Source organism: Peromyscus maniculatus, chromosome 9, assembly GCF_049852395.1.
Source record: "Peromyscus maniculatus bairdii isolate BWxNUB_F1_BW_parent chromosome 9, HU_Pman_BW_mat_3.1, whole genome shotgun sequence".
NCBI lineage: Eukaryota > Metazoa > Chordata > Mammalia > Rodentia > Cricetidae > Peromyscus > Peromyscus maniculatus.
In genome coordinates, this window is record NC_134860.1 from 31,017,646 (window position 1) to 31,031,690 (window position 14,045).

Here is a 14,045-nt window from a genome sequence, read left to right on the forward strand (position 1 = left end):
TTACCCCCACATAGACACAGACACATCCACTTAATTACAGTAAATATAAAATAATAGAAGTACATTTTAGGGTCCAGAGAGATGGCTCATTTGGTAAAAGGCTCAGCACACAAGCCTGAGCACCCGAGTTTGGATCCCCAGCACCCATGTGAAGAATGGCACAGCAACATGTGCCTGCAATCCCGTGATGCGAGGTGATGAGAGGAGGGTACCTGCAGCTTTGCTAGCTCCAAGTGCACTGAGAGATCCTGTCTTAAAAAATGAGGTGGAGACTAAGGACGATACCTGCCGTCAACCATCAACCTCTGGCCTCTTCACTTGTCCCCGGAAATAAATACACTTTTAAGTGAACAGAAAATCTATCAATATTGCACCCCATTAGGGGCTGAGAAATAGAAAGCGCCAGTGTGTTGCCAGCCCAGGCTTCTTAAGTTTATTTCACGTCATTGTAGTCACTTTTACAGCTGTTTGGACTTACTTTTTCAATCACATCATTGTTCACAGAATTCACAGAATTCATTAACAAACTAGTATTTTACATCCAAGGGTTATCAGTAGAACAGCAGAATAGAAAAGATGCCCATGAGCTGCTTGGTGTGGAACTCCAGTCTGATTAGATAGAAGCCTAGAACATTATTGCTTTATTAGTCCTATTTTTAAAAATTATAAATTATTTCTAGGAAACCCACCCTATCAGATGTTCTTCATTCTGGTTAGGTATGGTTTGTAGGTACCCAAACCCATCAGCCCATGTTCTGCTGCTTCAGCAGTTCTGAGGGCTGGCTAAGGCAGAACAATGCCCCTCCATGTATGTTTCTATATGTTTAAAAAAAAAAATAGAAACATTTTTTCTTTTCTTTGTAAATTTTTTTTTTGTCTTAGTGAGTAGCTCAGGCTGACCTTGAACTCACTCTGTACTTCAGGCAAGTCTTGAACTTGGATCCTCCTGCCTCAGCCTCCCAGGTGGCTGAGATTCCAGGTCTGTACAACAGGGCCTAGGGCAGAAACCTCTTCCACAGTTTACTGTTTCTTCCCTAGTCTTGTGGCTAATGGGCTACATTCACACATGGACCTCTATGCAAAACTTGACTTAGATCTAAACAAGAGTTCAATAAATGACTAAAGCTCCTCTATAGGAGCCACTGACCATGCAAGGGATATATCTGAAGCAACAAAAATTATCTCAAGTTTAATGTGTGAGGAATGTCCTAAAGAAAATGTCACTCATGATCATGGTAGAAGGTGGCTGCTTAGCATTAGCTTGTCAGTGACATGAACTTGAAGACTTCTAGTAGGCTTCATGGCTGGGTTTTTTTTTTTTTTTTTTTTTTTTATTTAGTTCCATTTAGGTTTCTATTTTGAAAAAAGATCTTGGAGATTTCCTTGTGGCCCCTGATGCTCTGTGGAACCAAGAATACTGGGGTAGGAGACCGACTTCCTCAGGGACATTGGTGCTCCAACTGCATTTGGGGCAGGATCCCTGAGAGTGGTGACTGTATCAAGTTTGCGGGATGGGAGTAGATGCTGTGTGAACAATGCAGGCTGTGGCAAGGACCTCAGTTCAGCTTCTTGTTGTTGTCTGTGTTATGCACAGAAGCTAAAAAATCAACAATGAGCTTGGCTGTCTTCCTGGGTCTCTCCATCACCACTGAGTGGCCACAATTTTCCAGAAGCTCTACCTGGCAGTTAGCGATGGACTTGGCCAATATATCTGCTCCAGACACATCAAGCACCTGCAGAAGAAGAGGAGGGAAGAAATAGTACACAAAGATTTAGATGTGCCACTGTGTTGTCGTGGACAATTTCTACCACTGAGGCCTGGCAGGGGTCAGGAAGATGGGGTAAATGGAAGCCATCAGCATGCCTCCTGCTTGACTCTGAAATATGGTACTAGAAGTACAACACTGCCAATGATAACCAGGTAGAAAAGACAGAGTTCCTGTCTGCAAGGAATTAAGCTGGAGGGGGAGCCAGAACTATCAAGAGATGAATGTATCATGATGTGAACAGGTGCTCCAGATAGGGGCTGAGAGGGCAGATAAGACAGAGAAAGGGAAGACACCACTCCTGAGTTCTCTTTCCCTTTCTGTAAAGATCCTCTACTTCCTCAGCTGTATCAGAACTCAGGTGTGCCGAGCTTGAAGGTGTCCTTTATAAGTTCATGCACTGGAAGCTTTATCCTTCTGCCCTCCTAAATGGATTAATAGATCATTGAGATCTCTGCCCTCAGGAATGGACTAATGTCACTATCATGCTGTCCTCAACCAAATATGAAACAGAAAGCTCCTCACTACATGCTGGCAGATGCTGGCACTCTACACATGGACTTCCCAGCCAACCAAACATTAATCTTTACATGTCTAGTCCTTTTAAATTACTTGGTCTCAGACATTTTGTTATAGCACCAGAAAACAATCAGAAAAAAGCATTTTTAATAGCTTTTTCTTACAATATTTCTTAATGAAAGATTCTTGTGTACCCTTTATAATACACTGTCATTCGTTTGCATTATACATTTCTTACTGTCTCCTCTTGCTTTAAACATTATGAAAAATCTTTGGTAGGCATGATTTCTCAGAGGCAATTACAAAGGTACTTCTGGGAAAAAACTTGGTGCGTCTTTGGAGAGCTGGTTATGAGCTGAATGGAATTCCCATATTCTTATGCTGAAGTCCTAATTCCAGTACTCAGTATTGGCCTGTTTTGGAATAGTGCATTGCAGGTGTAACTGGTTAAGATGATGTCATAAAAGAGCAGAGAAGCCCTAAGCCAATATGACGGGTGTGCTTTAAAAAGTGGATTGTGAATACAGTTAGATACACACACACACACACACACACACACACACACACACACACACACACACACACACAGAATGTCATGTGAAGATAAAAATAAAACCCAGGGAATACATCTATAAGACAAGGGATACCAAAGATGGTTGCAAGCAACAGAAGCTGGGGGAAAATGGGGAGAGTCTCCCTCAGAGTTTCCAGAGCAATCAGCCCTGTTGACTCCCAGATTCGAAGCCAGGAAGATTCAATGTACAAGGTCAGCTTGGGCTACCTATCTCAATAAAGAAACAAATACATTTCCTTTCATGTTAAAAGTCAAATGTCATTGTTCCCAGCTTAAAGAACTGTGGCAGCAGACATTGGCACCTGACACAATAAACCCAACAGGGAGGCCCACTTTAAAGATCACCACTTGCTTTTTTCCCACAGGGCCCTATGACATACCTGGTCCTGTTTTCCCCAAATGATCTGTGTTGGGACCTTGATCTTGTCCATGTTCTGATGCAGAGAGTATCTGGATTTCTCACTGACAATTTCCAAAAACACTTGTCAGAAAAGAAAAACACAGTGAGTATATGCAGGGTCTGCACATAGGTACCACAACAGTCAGCGCTTCAAGTCCAGGCCATTACTTCTTCTCTTCAGGGGACCAGAAAACATGACATGTACAGAGGTTTACAAACTATAAGGCAGCTGGCCCCTAAGCCACAAGCTAGAGCAGGGCTACTTACGTTTCCGGTAGAAGCTGTTATGAGGGATGCGAACATCAACAAGGCCTTGAAGGATCTGAGGATGAATAATCCAAAGTTAGAAAACAAGAGAAGTCCCACTTCCTCCAGCGTCTTATAGCTCTGGGGCAGCACTGCCTAGGGTTGGGCTTGTGAATCCCCAGAATGTAGAATATAATTGGGAGGCTTTAAAAAACAAAATGAGCTGGAGAAATAGCTCAGTAATAATACTTGCTGCTCTTACATAAGACCTGGTTTGATTCTCAGCATATACAAGGAAGCTCACAACCATCTGTAACTCTAGTTCCAAGGGCTCTGATGCCCTCCTCTAACCTCTGTAGGCACTTCATGAATGTGGTGCACAAAAATACAGGCAAAACACTTTTCACATTAAAAAATAATAATAATAAAAAATTAGGGAGGAACTTGGGAAATGCTGTGAAGCCAGAGGTCTGCATATTATGTTAAAGACATTATAAAGACATTAGCATGGCATCTTGAGAAACTCTTGGTTTAATTCAAGACAAAAATTTGGATAAACAAAATATCAGGCCATTATTCAATGATATCTAAATGCAGAACAAGATTGAACCATCAGGATTGATGATCCTATAAACAATGAAGGAGTTGGGGACACAGCTCAGTTGACAGAGCACTGGCTTAGCATACACCAAGCCTTGAGCACCACATAAACCTGGTGTGAACAGCATGCCTACACTCCTAATATTCTAGAGATAAAGGCAGAAAAATTGAGGGTTTAAATTTATTTTCAGTTATTCGGTGAGTTCCAGGCTAGTCTGTAATACATAAAAAGACCCTCTTGAAAGAGGAAGAGGAAAGAGGGAGGAAGAGGAGAAGAAATAAACTATTAAGAAAACTCTGGTGAGAACCCCATAGTTTCAGAGAGCCCAGATTACTGTCTGACATTGCCTTTGCTTTCCTTGCTGAGGGCTGTAGCAAATATAGATAGGCCAGATCTCCAAGCCCTGGCTACTAATCTAGATAGGTGGCTATGGCCATGTAAGGCAGTTCCTTGCCTCAGGACTCTAAGTCAAAGTAGAGGGTTCATGAAGATAGCTGTCACTCCTCTCATTCACCAGGGAACAGGTCTAGCCCCCTTCAACATACCTTCCTAGGAGTCTTATGCAGACCAAAGTTGGGAAGACTAGTGTTATGTTCCTCAAAAGGTCATGTACTGAATGCTTGGTCTTCAGCCTGTGGGGTGGGCTTTAGGAGGTGGGACCCACTTGGAGAGGTCATTGAGTGATATATTGGGACCCTGGCTCCATCCCTGTCTGCTTCCTGTCCACCATGAGATGAGCAGTTCTGCTCTACGGCATGCTTCCTGCCATGATGTTCTGCCTCACCATATGCTCAAAATGAAGGGGCCAAGTAACAATGGCCTGAAACCTCTGAACCCATGGCACTGTCAGGTATTTTCCCACACTGATAGAAAGCTCACTAATATATTGAATCATGGCTGCTTTTGACTAAACCAGCTCTCTAAAGCATGACTAGAATCCCAGAGGTTCTGAAAGTAGCAGCACAGAGGTGAGGGAAATGACTGTTTATTTAATAAACACTGTGCTCCATGACAGATGTTTTCTTCTTTCTACTATCCACCCAGTATCCATGCATCCATCTACCCTTTTCCAACTCTGCTTAATTCAGTGGTTCTCATACTTCCTAATGCTATAACCCTTTAGTACAGTTCTTCATATTGTAGTGACCTCCAACCATAAAATTATTTTCATTGCTACATCATAACTATAATTTTGCTACTGTTATGAATTGTAATGTAAATATCTGATTATTTCCTATGGTTTGAGGTGACCCCTGTGAAAGGGTTGTTCAACCCCCAAAAGGGTTGTGACCCACAGGTTGAGAACCACTGGCTTAATTGATTAATGGCTTAATCAGTTCATCCATTTATCTTATTTCCCTGAATCATTTTATTATGTCTGTATTTGCTAATCTATCCTTTCCCCACCCCTATATTATCCAGTCATCATCCCATCCCTCCAACCAACCAACCATCCACCCATGGTTCCATCTCATGGTGGACAGGAAGCAGACAGGGATGGAGCCAGGGTCCCAATATATCACTCAATGACCTCTCCAAGTGGGTCCCACCTCCTAAAGCTCACCCCACAGGCTGAAGACCAAGCATTCAGTACATGACCTTTTGAGGAACATAACACTAGTCTTCCCAACTTTGGTCTGCATAAGACTCCTGGGAAGGTATGTTGAAGGGGGCTAGACCTGTTCCCTGGTGAATGAGAGGAGTGACAGCTATCTTCGTGAACCCTCTACTTTTTTAATGTACAAGTCTAAGAGTCTTAATTTTTTTAAACTGAGAATGGATTTAGCCCCTGACTCCCTTTCCAGCTCCTTAATCCTTCACTCTCTAGGCTCCAGCCACTTGCTTTTTTCCATTGCCATCAATCTGTTGTATGTTTTTCCCACTCTACACATGACCCTTCAAATTACCTTATCAGAGCTATCCCTCCCTCCCCATTTTAAATATTTATACCATCTTCATTTTACCTCTAAAATTCATCTCAACTTGTAAATTTTTGTCTATTAGTTGTCTGCTTCCTGCATTGGATTGCATCTGCTCAGGGAAATTCCCTGTGTTATATATTTACCACAGTGTTCAGCACAGTGTCTAACATAATCACAGGCAACTGGTAAGCGACATGTTAAATAATGGAGCAGACAGAATGGAGTCAGAGAGTAGATACAAGAGGCCCTGCTGGGGGAGGCTGCATGGAGGGCAAGGGTGTGGCACTGAAACACTGTACCTGCTGGGGCACTTTGAATCGGACATAGGAGCAGAGCTGGAGCATCTCACTCATCTCCTCCGGGGTGGATGGGATCAAGGGAATTTTCTGAATGGCAGCTGAGTCCTGCAGCTCTTTGAGCCGTTGTACAAATTGATTGTCAGTTGAATACTGCAGGCCTGGGATGCAAAACAAAAGAGCCCAATGATATACCTATCAGGTGTATTGTGCCCCTATGTGCAGGAAATGTTCAATGAAAACCCAGGGACTCAGGTTAACATGTCAGGTTTCTTTCACCAGGAGACGATCCTTTTTTTTTTCCTCTTTGAGACAGGGTTTCTCTGTGTAGCTCCAGCCATCTTTGGAACTCACTCTGTAGACCAGGCTGGCCTCAAACTCAAAGATCTGCCTGCCTCTGCCTCCTGGGTGCTGGGATTAAAGTTGTGTACCACCACCACCTGGCTAAGAGATCACTTTTTAATTGGTACTGGAACCCTTGCTCAAAGTAAACATCGTATTCTGAGAATTACAGAAAAAAAATATATCATCTAAGATATTTTAGGGTTGGAGTTAAGCATGGTGGTACATACACGCCTCAAGAGGTGGAGACAAGAGAATCACAAGTTCAAGGCCAGCATGGGCTTACATAATAAATTCTAAACTAGTCCAGATTAAAACAACAGCATTATGTTTTAGGGCTGATTGCACATACCCTGGCCACAGACTAGCAAGATACGCAGAAACTGAGGCTGTCCCCAAGCCTCTTAAACCAGAATCTGCATTTCCACAAGCTGCAAGGGGGTGAGAATGGCGGAGTATGGGGAGTGCCAGATGGTGCCTCACTCGCACTGTTTTCATGCCTGTGTTATTTTGAGGAGATTGAAGAAGTGAGAGATAGAAAGAAAGCACAGAGCTGCCATGGCTGCAGCTCCCTCCCTTGATCTGGATGCCCTCCCCTCGGTGACCAATGCATAAGACACAAGAGAGTGTAAGTGCAGCACAAAGGCTCTCTTCCTCCAGAAGAAAATTAGGTGAGGGCTGAGACTCCTTTTGAGAATGCCCACTGTCTCACAACACAAGAGCCTCTGATAGCTAACACTATGCTAGGCATGGCCTATGATCCCAGAATTTGGGAGGTAGACGTGGAAAGATTATGAATTTAAGGCCAGTCTTGACTACATGAGACCTTGTCTTAAAAACAAACAGGCAGTTGCATCTTTAATACTGGCCATCCTATAGAAAACAACATGTTAGGGCCAGGGAAATGGCTCACTGGTAAAGCTCTTGCTGCATAGTATGAGGATGGAAGTTCAGAAGCCCAGAACCCATGCAGAAGCTGTAACAGCCACCTGTAATCTCAACCCTTGGAGACAAACAGGAAGCTCTGTGGCCAGCTTGCTAGCTAGACCAGCCATAACTGGCAAGTTCCGGGTTCAGCTAGAAACTCCACATCAACAAATAAAGTGGACAGTGACCAAGAAGACACCCAGCTTCAACTTTGTCTCTCACCCACAAAGAAAACCACATTATATATCTATGCCCTAAAAAGCCTGCTGAGATAGTATGCTCCTATAATCCTAGCCACACAAGAATCTGAAGCAAGAGGATTGCAAGTTCAAAGCCAGCCTAGGCTACATACACAGGGAATTAAAGCCAGCCATAGCAAGAACCTAACCTGTGGGATGGGGGGATTCATAGAACCTGCCCAGAATTGTCCATACCCAATACTGTTTCACAGTGACTTCTCTTTAATTTTAATCATAGACTATGTCCTTTTAGAGTACAGACAATTTCATGAGGTGGTCCTAAAAGCTTTCAAAAATGGCCTCATAACTTTCTGTAATAGCCTTTAGAAGTTGTGCTAAGATAACATCTATGTTATAAACAAACTAACTTAAGATGTGGGCGTGCAGCTCAGTAGCAGAGCCCTTGCTTAGCCTGTATGAGGTCCTGGTTTGACATTCAGCACCATAGAACAGGAAAAAAAAAGTCATTGTTTTTGCATTCACATGAAAGTTTTGATTAAAAAGTCACATCCTGACAGATGATCAAATAATGAAACTCATTTTTTTTTTAAAAAGATTTATTTATTTATTTTGTATACAGCATGTATGACTACAGGTCAGAAGAAGGCACCAGATCTCATTACAGATGGTTGTGAGCCACCATGTGGTTGCTGGGAATTGAACTCAGGACCTCTGGAAGAGCAGTCAGTGCTCTTAACCTCTGAGCCACCTCTCCAGCCCAAACTCGTTTTTTATCAGTTAGCCTTTACATCTTTTCTCTTTTAATTTATATTGTCACTGCCCCCCCCCAGTCATATATTTTTTTTAAGAAAAAAATTAATCTTAGGTTTAATATCTTGTGGTATCCTACACTGGATTCTGATACTCAAAAGCAACACGGGTGGAAAAATGAAATCAAATTCAAATGAAGCTTGGGATTCAGTTGATAGTAAGGCACCAAGCTCAACTCCTTAGTTGTGACAGGGTCATTGTGGGGATGTGATCTGTTCACACAGACAAAACTGGGTAAAGGTAATATGGGGATCTGCACTACCTTGGCAATGTTCCTATAAATTTAAAATTATTTCAAAGTTAAGACAAAGCTTATGTAGAAAAATGTAGGTAGGATGTGGTCCTAACTTGTTTCCACCTTTTCACATGCAAACAATCAATCTTAAATTTCCACTGCCTCCCTCCTTCTCTGTGGAGAAGGGCAGGTTCCACAGTTAAGTACAGGGCCACACAGCACCATGCACATGGCCACTGCCTCCCTCCTTCTCTGTGAACCAGGTCTGGCTCCAATTAAGTCAGTCTGGCTATGGTTCTCATCACACAATTGTTACCTGGTCAGAGTTATCACAAAGCATTGTCTATATCTGGGGTCTATATCAGAAGGATAACTTTTTAAAGGAGTCACAGCAGAAGCTGTGTGGATGCTTCTTGAAATTCAAGTTACTTGTGAGGTTGTTCTGGTAACGTAACTCACCAGCAGGGCACACAAGACACAGGCTGCCAACATCAGACGGGTAGTAAGCAGCGTATACTCCAGCCACGTGGCCACCCATGGAGGTGCCTATAAGGTGAAAGGGCTTTTTGTTCAGCTTAAGGCATTCTACAAACTAGGAAGAGAAATGAAAAGGAGGCATGATTACAGCTGAGATGTCAGCAATGACTGCAGAGCAGACCCCTCCCCTCAGTAAAACTGAACACTCGACTGGGTCTGACACTGATTATTACACCCAATATTTAGTTGAGCCCTGTGACATATGTGTACTTTACTTTATAAGGCACATGTGGCTGTAGGGTCATTTATAAATATAAATCAAACAACAATGATCCCCTTAAGTCAAAAACTGTTCTATAAAGGACCAAGGCATTGATGTTTTTTTTTCCCCCTCTCTCTATGGGTCGGCTGGTCTCTGTGGTAACTATTCAGCTAGGCTACTGCGTCACAAAAGCTGCCAGAGGCAATACATACCTAAGTAAGCTAAGTAAGCATGGATGTGTTCCAGTAAAATTGAGTTTACAAAAGTAGGTTGACAGCTCTGGGGCGATAGTTTGATGACTCCTGCTTCATTTGAAGCCCTATCTGGTTAGACATCTGTCCAATCAACCATCTACATATTTATCCCTCACTGGAAAAATATTAAATATTTATTAGGTACAAATAACTATGGTTAGCCCTTGAGGACACAGCAAAGAGCCAGACAATAAGCCCTCGTTCAAATATATAGTTTAATGATGGAGACAGAAATTATCAACTAAATATTCTTTTTTTTTTTTTTTGAAACAGGATTTCTCTGTGTAGCTTTGTGCCTTTCCTGAATCTCGCTCTGTAGCCCAGGCTGGCCTTGAACTCGCAAAGATCTGCCTGCCTCTGCCTCCCGAGTGCTGGGATTAAAGGCGTGCGTTGCCACCACTGCCCGGCTCCTAAATATTCTTATTTAGAAAAAACATCAATGTGAATGTGAAACTTACAAACTATCCTGTTAAGAAAAGGCTTTATCATAACCTTAGGAGAGAGCCAGAGATGGATACTAAAACACAACAACATGCAAAGAGTTCGCCCTAACCACACGGAGAAAAACAGACCTCCACAGGGGAACAATTTTGTAGCCTTTTTAAAGGGCTAAGAAACTGCCCAGATTACATTTCTTCATGTACAAATTGGCAGGGGATGTAACTCAGTGGGCAGAGTGCTTGGTTAGCATACACAAATTCCTTGATTTGTTCTTGATTCCCAGCATCACATAAAATAGTAGTACATTACTGTAATCATTGCACTTTGGAGGTAGAGACAGGAGGATCAGAAGTTTAAGGCAACTTCCACTACATGATACCCTATTTCAAAAAATAAAATAAAAAATACAATAGGCTTAAAGGAAAACTGACCAAAGATATCCCTAGGCTGCCATTCTGTTTGTAATCACTTAAAGACAGATGTCCTACGGACTGGCCATTAGCTAGTGTGCAACTCTTGCCTGCTTTCCATGTGCTGAGAAGATACAATCTGGGCAGTTTGGGTAAAGCCTCCTGCTTACCTGATGTACCCTCTTAACTTGCCCATCTATAGATAGGTCATCCAGGGACGAGCGGGTGGTGCCTTCATGACCAGGCATGTCCACGCAGACCAAGTGCAGGTTCTTCGGAAGGAACTGAAGACCCAGAGCCAAACAGTCAGTATGTGATCTAGAAAAACATGTCTACCCATTTCTCTGGGGAGGAAGCTGCCACCTACTCAATGATCCAGACAGCCACTGAGATTATGTTTCTGAGCCTCCATGTGCCTTATACATGTGAATAAGTATCAACAGAGCCTTATATGGAGGAGAGGACTCCAAGACTGATGCACAGATGAAAAGAGGCTCAGTGGGTGACAGGAGAGAGGATACAAAACTCAGGGTATCAGGCTTACATCTTGCACTTAATTTTTTAAAATATTTAACATTATGTTTTTAGGTATGCATTCTCTCTTTCCACTTTTATGTGGGTTCCAGGGATCAAACTCAGCTTATCAGGCTTGCATTGCAAATGCTTTTCCCTCCAAGGTAACATCGGAAAACTTCTTAATACTGTTTGCTCAGTACTACTTCCTTCCCTTCCACGCCACACTTCCTCCAGCCATGTGGCTGTTGTCTTGGAACTAGAAGAGATGGTTCCCACAGCCCTGGCTAGGTCCAGAGCCAAAAGGAGAAATGCCTTTCCCCAAAGCCATAAGGCTGGTTTCAACTTTCTTTTTTTCTTCATCAGGGTCTAATTATTGAGATGATGATTCTCCCAAATCACTATGTTTAAAAGATGCACCAACTTTAGCCATGAGTCTGAGAAACATTAGTTATCAAAGATGTTTACTGAAGAGGAGACAAAAAGGATTAAGGCTTGAAGATGGCTGTCCTCATGGTGGCATTTGGTAAGAACACAAATAACCCAATGACATATGCACTTTCTCTCCTAGTGACACTTATGATCTTTCAGATATTGTCCCATTTGAAGTACGAACCTGGGATGCTGTTCTCTCAAGACAAACACCAGCCTCAGTCCCACCCCCTATCCCTCATTAGCTGGCCACTCTCCCAAAGTACAGTGAGAGGCCACACAAGTCAACAGTACAAAAAGTGACTCGGAAAAGGATTCTAAAAAGCTGCCAAATCAAGACCATTTCTCTAAATGATTAAGGAAAAGAAAAAAAACAAATAGCAGAAGGAAGAGGATTTTGGGGGTAGGCAGGGAAAGGAAAAGAATGTTTAAGAACAAACACTTTTGGAAAAGACCCAGCCTTGACCACCATCATGGCAGTTCTGAGGTAGAGCTGTGTTGAAACACCCCAACCCTCCTCGTGCCTAAAAATATCTCCATGGTGAGAAGATTCCAGAGACACAGTTTTTAAAATACTACTCAATCAATTCTGTAATGCAAAAAAAAGAGTCTGAATAATATATTATATATTTCATTAATTTAAAGATGAATTTGAACTGTGTTCCCACCCTTTAAGACAGAAGAGTCTGGAAGTGTACCTTGACTACACTGAGCCACATATCCTTGTGTGCAGAGAATCCATGGAGCATGAGGATGGACGGTTTGTGTCCTGGCCTGCCCCGGAAGGAGTAGCAGAACTGATAGTCCTCATGGTGAACATAGCGGACTTGCATACCCAGTGTCCTCCGCCAGTACCTAGGGTGAAGAAAGGCAAGACACAAGCAGCATGTTCAGGGTACGTGGCTTTGGGAAGGGCACAGGTTCTCTCTAGAGACCCTACTTGGTGGCAATATGACTCCAAGTCATATCTCCCAGCTCTTGTCCTTTACTTCCCCCTCAAGGAGCACTAAGAAGAGAAGTATGTTACACATGTTTGGAAAACGGAAGGGGACCAGCACAGTGTGTATGTGTGTGTGTTGGGGGTGATGATGAGTGGATAGCAGAGAGTAACAAGATCAATATACATTACATACATGCGTGGAAATGTCATCATAAAACTCAATAAGCTGTGCAATTAATATATGGTAATAAAGAAATGAAAAAATTAAAAGTGATAAAGAACTAGCACCTGAATGAAAAACAAAACAACAGGACACCACACACAACACCTTTTATGAGACAGCTCTCAAGGCTCCAGAACTAACTCAGTGCTCAAGACCTACATGCACTGACTGTTCTCTGGCTTCGTTCCTCACAGCATATGGCAACGGTTGAAGGCTCAGCTTCTGTTAGTTATATAAGCCTTGGCAAGGCTGTGGTTTGGCCTCAAGTCCATTTCAATACAAAATTACCATTGATTCAAATTGAATTCTCAGTCTGCAAAAAAATCTCTTCAAAGATGAAATGTAATTAAATCATCCCAGTATCTTCTCTCTAATAGACTTTATACCACAGCAACAGCCAAGTCTTGCAAAATCAAGTGACCAAAACAGTGTTTGTTTTGTATGACCTAAAGGAGAAAAGAAGTCAAGCTATATAATCATGTTTACCTGTATCTACAAGGCACCGTCAAGGATCTGGAGTGGAAGCAGAGAATGAGGTGAAGAATAGGAAAGGGAAAAGAGGGGCCAGTGAGGGCTAGAACTACATTCCTTTTGATCCTTTTGCAATGACTGCATTGCCTACTCAAAACATTAAAGCAATAATAAAATTGGCCAGCCTAAGGCTCTTTATAGGAAAAAAGCAGGCAGGCCTATTTCAGTACTCTAAGTAATGGTTCCATACCATTAATTTGTAGCTATTGGCTATATGACCTTGAATGTATGTTTCTTCGTGGACAACAATGGGGAAACACTGTATTCCATCAAGGCTACGGCCAAGATTAAATGTGATAGTCCACATGTAAAGTTTTTTTTTTTTGAAAATTATTTTTAATCTGTGTGTGTGTGTGTGTGTGTGTGTGTGTGTGTGTGTGTGTGTGTGTGTAGTGCTCTCAATAGCCAGAAGAGGGCACTAGATCCCCAGAGCTGCAATAACAGGCCATTGTGAGCCACCCAAGATGGGTGCTGGGAACTGAGCTCCAGTCTTCTGGAAGAACGGAAAGCAGACTTAACCACTGAGCAATCTCTCCAGCCCCAATACACACAAAAACTTTTGTTCAAGACACAGCACATAGTAATATTTGACAAACAGTGGTTAGCATTATATTGAAAATATCTCTTTCCAAGTATGTCATTTGCTAAAATTCAAGGGAAAAATTAGAGGTAATATTTGCAACAAAATTGATAACCACAGATTGTCAGATTGTTTTCATCCCCA

The 14,045-nt window shown here is 42.4% G+C and overlaps 1 protein-coding gene across 4 annotated transcripts in view; it reads right to left on the reverse strand.

Moving 5' to 3' along the window:
- Positions 1–406: 406 nt before the first annotated feature.
- Positions 407–14,045, reverse strand: part of Abhd6 (abhydrolase domain containing 6, acylglycerol lipase) — a 44,779-nt gene continuing 31,140 nt past the window's right edge. For all 4 annotated transcript variants that reach the window (XM_006994750.4, XM_006994749.4, XM_042284413.2 and 1 more), the window contains 7 exons: positions 12,326–12,482; positions 10,853–10,966; positions 9,298–9,430; positions 6,328–6,485; positions 3,527–3,581; positions 3,240–3,340; positions 407–1,733 (listed from right to left, as the gene is read on the reverse strand). In XM_006994750.4, the coding sequence (XP_006994812.1) occupies positions 1,557–1,733; positions 3,240–3,340; positions 3,527–3,581; positions 6,328–6,485; positions 9,298–9,430; positions 10,853–10,966; positions 12,326–12,482 (895 nt within the window). In that variant the 3' untranslated portion in view covers positions 407–1,556. The remainder of the gene's footprint in view (positions 1,734–3,239; positions 3,341–3,526; positions 3,582–6,327; positions 6,486–9,297; positions 9,431–10,852; positions 10,967–12,325; positions 12,483–14,045) is intronic.